Source organism: Brassica rapa, chromosome A05, assembly GCF_000309985.2.
Source record: "Brassica rapa cultivar Chiifu-401-42 chromosome A05, CAAS_Brap_v3.01, whole genome shotgun sequence".
Lineage (NCBI taxonomy): Eukaryota > Viridiplantae > Streptophyta > Magnoliopsida > Brassicales > Brassicaceae > Brassica > Brassica rapa.
In genome coordinates, this window is record NC_024799.2 from 12,725,269 (window position 1) to 12,732,769 (window position 7,501).

At 34.2% G+C, this 7,501-nt stretch overlaps 1 protein-coding gene across 1 annotated transcript; it reads left to right on the forward strand.

Annotated features, from left to right (window-relative positions):
- Nucleotides 1–5,173: 5,173 nt before the first annotated feature.
- LOC103868650 (B3 domain-containing protein REM19) lies at nucleotides 5,174–7,152 on the forward strand. The gene is made up of 4 exons (XM_009146729.3): nucleotides 5,174–5,432; nucleotides 5,948–6,246; nucleotides 6,313–6,497; nucleotides 6,581–7,152. Exons 2-4 carry the CDS (start codon nucleotides 6,012–6,014, stop codon nucleotides 6,827–6,829), a joined length of 669 nt encoding a protein of 222 aa, XP_009144977.1. The 5' UTR covers nucleotides 5,174–5,432; nucleotides 5,948–6,011; the 3' UTR covers nucleotides 6,830–7,152.
- Nucleotides 7,153–7,501: the final 349 nt, after the last annotated feature.

Here is a 7,501-nt window from a genome sequence, read left to right on the forward strand (position 1 = left end):
GCATATTATGAGCCAAATCATCATCATCATAAGCCAAATCCTGAACAAAAATGAAAATAATAAGCAAACCGTTCTCTCTATAATTTAAAGGAGAAAAATAAAAGTGTAGATGCTTCCCCTTATCCTCATAACTATCGATATTCCCGAATATAGCTACAATAAAAGATTTTCTGAAACTACACAAATCATTCCTAAAAAAATCACAAAAATTTCACAAGCACAAGCAATCGAATAGAAATTTCATAAGAAAATTTACGAGTCAACCAAACATATCAACATGCATAAGTCAAACAAGACACCAAGCAAAAAAAAATTCAAATTTGTTAACATTGGATTTTCTGGAAAGATTTCCTGAAACTACACAAATCCATCCTGAAATTAAAAAAAAAACCCACACAGTTTCACAAGTGCAAGCAAGAGACTAGTAATGTCATAAGCAAATTCACGAGCCTACCAAATATATCAACATGCGTAAGACAAACAAGACACCAAGCAAAAAAAATTCAAATTTGTTAACATCTGATTTTCTCGAAAGCTTTTCTGAAACTACACAACTCCTTCCTGAAATTTAAAAGAACAACACAATTTCACAAGAACAAGCAAGAGACTAACAATTTCATAAGGAAATTCACGAGCCTACCAAACATATCAACAAGCGTAAGCCAAACAAGACACCAAACAAAAAAAATTCAAATTTGTTAACATCGGATTTTCTGGAAAGATTTCCTGAAACTACACAAATCCATCCTGAAATTTAAAAAAAAAACACACAGTTTCACAAATTCAAGCAAGAGACTAGAAATGTCATAAGCAAATTCACGAGCCTACCAAATATATCAACATGCGTAAGACAAACAAGACACCAAGCAAAAAAAAAAAATTTTGTTAACATCTGATTTTCTGGAAAGCTTTTCTGAAACTACACAACTCCTTCCTTAAATTTAAAAGAACAACACAATTTCACAATAAAAAACAAGAGACTAACAATTTCGTAAGCAAATTCACGAGCCTACCAAACATATCAACATGCGTAAGCCAAACAAGACACCAAGCAAAAATATTTTCAAATTTGTTAACATCGGATTTTCTGGAAAACTTTCCTGAAACTATACAAATCCTTCCCGAAATTTTAAAAACCACACAGTTTCACAAGCGCAAGCAAGAGACTAGAAATGTCATAAGAAGATTCACGAGCCTATCAAATATATCAACATGCGTAAGACAAACAAGATACCAAGCAAAAAAAATTCAAATTTGTTAACCTCTGATTTTTTGGAAGGCTTTCCTGAAACTACACAAATCCTTCCTAAAATTTAAAAAAACTACATAGTTTCACAAGAACAAACAAGAGACTAACAATGTCATAAGCAAATTCACGAGCCTACCAAACATATCAACATGCGTAAGCCAAATAAGACACCAAGCAAAAAGTTTTTCAAATTTGTTAACATCAGATTTCTAGAAAGCTTTCCTGAAACTGCAGAAATCCTTCCTGAAATTCAAGAGCCTACCAAATATATCAACATGCCTAAGCAGAACAAGACAACAAGCAAAAAAAGTTTCAAAATTCAGTACCATCCGATTTTCTGGAAGGCTTTCCTGAAACTACACAAATGCTTCCTCATTTTTTTCTAAACACTAGACAGTTTCACAAGTACACAAGCAACAAGAGATTTTTGTTGAAGATGGTCACGAGACAGTTTCACGAGACAGTTTCACAAGCACAAACAACAAGAGATTTTTCTAAACACCAAACAGTTTTACCAAATTTTGTAGATGGTCACGAGATTTTTTGTAGATGGTTAAACTTCGATACTTGTTTGTAGATCCTTCCTGAAATCAAACAAAGAGAATAAAGAACAATCTTCTCAGAGAAATGCATAAACACCTATCTCAAAGAGTTTAAACATGATTAAAACCTTGCAAAACACACTCAGGAACAAGCAATCAAGCAATTGACTCAATTTGAATTCACGGTAAGCTCATGTTTCACACTTCTATGCATTATCGATGGCAACTATATCAATACCTCAGAAAGCTTAAACATTTTTACAAAATCCTAAATCCCAATACAGTAATATCGTTTTACCAATCAATCTTCCTAAACCTAACTTCAAAAGCAACACAAACTCAAAACATATTCGGCAACACTGGCATATCGAGAATAGTTTTGGATCTAGAAAGCAACAAAATCAAAAATATCTCAAAACCTTGTGTTCCCAAAATGAAGCCTTTTGATTTGAGATGGTAGCTTTGTGTTTTTCGCCGGAGAAGATAATGCTGGTAGATTCGCCGGGATTTGTCTCCATCGTCGTCGAGCGAAGAAGCGACGAGTCGCACAAAGTCGAGAGATTTCGTCGTCGAGAGAAGAAGGCGAAGGCAGAGACACGAATCTCTTTGTCTTCCTATTCGTTCGTCGGAGATGATAGATGGTGAAAGTGTTTGTCGTGTCATCACCGGAGTTGATTGAATCTCGTTGGCGGCCCGTCGTGAGAGAGATCAGAGAAATAGTAGAGTCGTGAGAGAGAGAGATCAGAGAGGTTTTTATTTTTTTTTTATATTTTTAATATAAAACAAGGGTACTAAGGACATTTGGTCCATTAATGAATGTTATTTTGTGACTTTTCCCTTCCCATTATATTTTTGAGATGAAAACTCAAAAAAGTCTATCTTGGAGAATTGCCCATAAATATATAAAAAATACTTTAATTTTTTTTTTAAAATAGTTTCAAAATTAATTTTGATTTTCAAAAAGAAACTTTGAAAAAAAATTATTAAAAATTTCGAATTTGAAATAGTATAATTCGAAAACATTAAAAAAAAATTGTCATTTTATTTATTTATTTATTTAAATAATTATTTATTATATATAGAGAGAACAATGATATAAGAGTCTTTTGCCACTTAATGAAGAATGTATTTTTGAAAATTTCTCTTTAGTGGTGGTAACATAAATAAATACCAAATTGTTAGTATATTTTTAATTGAGGGTATTTTAAAAAAGTGGTACTTAACTTGTGATATTTTAGGCAATTTCTCTTAAAAACCCATTTTAAAGTCTATTAGAATATTTACCCATAAATATTTAATAAATAATGAAATTTTTATTTTTGAAAAGCAAAATTTCAATTTGAACTTCTTTTTCAACTTTTCTAAGAAAATAAATTTTAATTTATTCTCAAAATTTCACTTTGAAATACGAAAATTCATTTTGAAACAATTTCTAAAATTAAAATTTTGTTTAAAAAAAAATAATTCTAAATTCCACCCCCAAAACCTCATCCCCTCAAATCTAAAATCTAAGTATATATTAGTTAATCCAAGAATATAAATGTTTTTTTTATGACAAAAAAAAAATGTTTTTTTAACTCTTAAAGGAAATATTTTGTTCATTTTGATTCTTGGTACTATATTTATGAGAAAATATTTTTAGTGCTATTCTAATAATTTTCTCTTACATTTAACTTTTAATAAATAATCATTATAAAAATTTTGTAATGTGAGTTTAATATGTATTGTATTGGCTTAAAATTTTAAATTTTTTTATTTAAAATTTTTTTGTTTCTACAAAAAAAGAATTATTCTTTTTGGGTCTGAATGTTATGGACCTGCTAGAACCACACTAGAATTAATATATTTTACATATACCTAGGTATCTATATTTTTGTTACTATTAAGACTACATCGTACGTAGTACTTCTATAGGTTGTAGCTCGGTCAGTAGCGGTTTAATTTCGTTTAGTCAAGATGAGTGTGATGTTTGCTGGTTTGTTCTGTTTTGTGAATCGAGAGATTAATCTGATTGTGTGATGGGTTTCTCTATGGTTGTATACTCGTTTGAGGTGGTTCAGTGATGTTGCTATGGTCCTTCTGATGTTTCCTTGCTTGGTTTGAGATGCCTTTGTTAAACCTTATCTGGTTTCTGGTATGCGCTGGAAGTACTTAGCTGGTTCAGATGTGGGTTCTTCATTGTGTGGGTTTGGTTTGGCAATCTCTCAAGTAAGGCATCAGAGGTCTATTGGCTCTTCCTTCCTTCGAGTTGCACCATCTCACCATCAGTTCTTGGATGATTCATTGGAATTCTCGTAAGCCTTAAGTTTCTGTGGAATAGCTTCAGTATTGGCGAGTATTCAGAGTTTTCATCTGGTTTCCTTTGAAGATCCATTTGAATTTATTTGTGCTACAATATGGATGGACTGATGTAAGTTCTGGCTTGATGCTATGGGAACTTTGAGGATCCTCCACCTTTGTGTTTTGGCTCTTGGATAGTAGTCTTTTTCAGGTCCTTTACATGTGTCTCTAAAGTTTCTCTGACCTGTTTCTATCATGTTTTGGAGATCGATGTGCTCTGTTCTTTGAACTGCGATCATCAAGGCTTTTGGCTTGTCTTGGATTTCTTTATCATTTGTTCTATGTAGTTGTTTAGTAGTTTCTTTTATGGCTCTAGAAAGATTTCGATCTTTGCCGGTTTCTGGTTACGAAAGGAAGGTGTTCCTTGCTAACTTAGGGCATGTTTGTTTCTCCATCTGGATGAGTCATCTGGATGAAAATGTGAGTTTTGTTTGTTCATGCACTAAAAGTACAATTCATTCAGATGGATCATCCAGATGACTTTTGAAAATTTAGGCTTAATTTTAAAGTTCATTCAGCTGAACCAATTTGGATCATTTGAATGGAGATGATTCATTCAAAATGGTATAATGTCTATTATACCCCTAATGTAAATTTGTTTACTAAACTCATTTGAATGGAAATGAAAATAAATAAACAAACATAAGATCCATTTAGATGATTCATCTAGATGAGCTATGTGGATGGACAAACAAACAATCACAAAAATCTGAATGGATCATCTGGATAGATCATACAAATGAATCATTTGGATGGAGATGTCAAATGGTGAAACAAACAACCCCTTAATTGTGTCCGAGTGTTTTTCACCTGTTTTAATATATGTAATTACAAAATAAAACAAAGAAAAAAAAACTAAAGAGTCAAAATGACAACAATATTTATTATATTATGAAAAGGAAAGAAAAATTAGGTGAAAATGGTAGTTGGTGGAGCCGATAGGCTTTTAATTTAGTTTACAAAAAGAAAAAAAAAAAAAACGAGTCAAAACACCAAGTTGACTTAGGAAAAAAAGACACACATGAGCTTTACTAAGGGCAAGTTAGGGTTTTTGTATCCTGTTTTGATTTGGTTAGGTTACTCAGGTCTGGTTAGTTAAAACTCGACAGTAAGAGAGAGAGAGTTGGCTTCAGATCTGAAAAGTGTTTCCTCTTCGGGCCATGGGATTCTCCGGCGTCGTTTCGTTTATCTCTTCTTTTACTTGGTGACTTTAGTTAGTTGATTATCTGAGAATACTATGTCACGCCCTTTCTTCCACAACCTTATCCTCTCATCCACTATCATCAACTAAAACCCGTCAGGTAATTGCTCTCCTCTTTCAAAGATTGAAGAATCTGGTGTTGGGTTGCTCGATTTAAGTATAAATTGAGTGGAGAAAGTGTCTTCCTTTTTCGTTGTTGTTTTGATAATAATATTGGGGGATCTTGAGTCTCTTTGTTTAGACTGCATCTAGTCTAAACAATGTATAGTTTTGTGTGTCAGATTTATTGAGAATATTTGGTGAAATATTAAGACTCTTATGTTGTTGACTTTTGGTCTTAGTCTTGTTACGCATAATTGAAACACAAAAAAAAAAACATGTATAGTGAGGAGAGAGAGAGAGAGAGAGAGAGAGAGACAATGAGTGGACTTGATAGAGATCTGGGAACATGCCAGTTTCGCTTTAAGACTGTGACTAATAACTTGACTTACCAAGGAAAAGCTCTGTTGTATCCATTCATCGTGTGTTGATGGATGATTGTTGATTCTAAACTATGATCTGGTCTAGTTTGCATTTGCACTCACCCTAACCTGATGGGTCATGTTTGGCATGCAGGACTAAGGAAAGCTGACAACAATATCCACTTCCTTTTGGTTTTCAGTTACAAAGGTACTCTCTTATGAACATGGATTCTGCACAAAATGAGTTCAACAAACGCGCTCGATTGTTTGAAGACCGTCAAAAAGAAGAGACGAGGGTCACTCATCCATTGATCCCTAAATCTAATGCACCCCTGAATGAAGGGTATGAGGGTTCTACCACCACCCAGAGCTTGTTCACTGATTCTAAACCTGAAGTGGCGACTCCGAAAGTACCTAAGAAGAGAGGAAGGAAGAAGAAGAATCCTAATCCCGGTAAGTATCAGAGACAAAACTCTTGCTTCTGTTCATAAAGATTCATATTTGGCTTGGTGCGTGCAGAGGAAATAAACTCGTCGACTCCGGAGAACAGCTCAAAGTTCTACAAGAGTGCTTCTGATAGAAAGAGAACTGTAACTGCTGAGGAAAGAGAGAGAGCCATCAGTGCAGCCAAAACGTACGAGCCGACCAATCCTTTCTTTAGAGTTGTTCTGCGACCATCGTATCTGTACAGAGGCTGCATCATGGTATGTGGACCTGTTTCTCATGTGAGAAAGGCCTCCTAAACTTCAACCGTATGTGACCTGTTTTTTTGTTTAATTATCTACAGTACTTGCCTTCTGGGTTTGCTGAGAAGTACCTGAGCGGGATAGCTGGTTTCATCAAGCTTCAGCTCGGGGAGAAACAATGGCCAGTGAGGTGCCTTTACAAAGCAGGGAGGGCTAAGTTTAGCCAAGGATGGTATGAGTTCACACTCGAGAACAATATAGGTGAAGGAGATGTTTGTGTGTTCGAGCTTCTCAGAACTCGAGATTTCGTTCTGAAAGTCACCGCCTTTCGCGTCACTCAGTACGTGTGACACTACAACAAAGCAATCTGGTTTGCCAAAGTTCAGTTTCATGTAGGGCCCTTTTAATTAGTTTCTTTCTCTCTCTCTCTCTTGCATTTGTTGGAGAATCAGTCTGGTTCTATGGGTTTTAGATGTGTTCTGAGTGAAATTTCAGATTCCTATGTTTGTTGTTGATAAGTATTTGAAGTTTGGTGCAAAAACTGTGTGTTTGAGTGGCAGTTAGGGTCAATAGTAGCGTTGTAATTACATGTATTGGACTGGTCAGTGAATCAGGAGAATGATGTTTATGTGAATGTTGATTATGAATTTATGACTGGTTTAAGGGCTTTTGATTTTGTTTCGCCATCAAATGTAGTTCATGAAGCTAATGAGATGATTGCTTATCCTGATGTAGGATTATGAAATTGCAAAATATGAGGAAGAATAAACAAATTCAGAATGGATTGAACCACATTTCACCATTAGACATTATTAGTAAGCCTAGAGTTCTTGCCAGATTAAGACATGACAAGGATACATTATGTTACAACTTAAGCTTCCATGTCTGTTTAAGGAGATAGAAACCGATATCTATCAAACGGCAAAGATGTTTGTCAGGAAACATAAACTTTTAAGAACTTCTCTTACTCCTCAAAGCTTCTCTAACCTTCTTCAATCCATTGAATCAACCTCTTCAACATA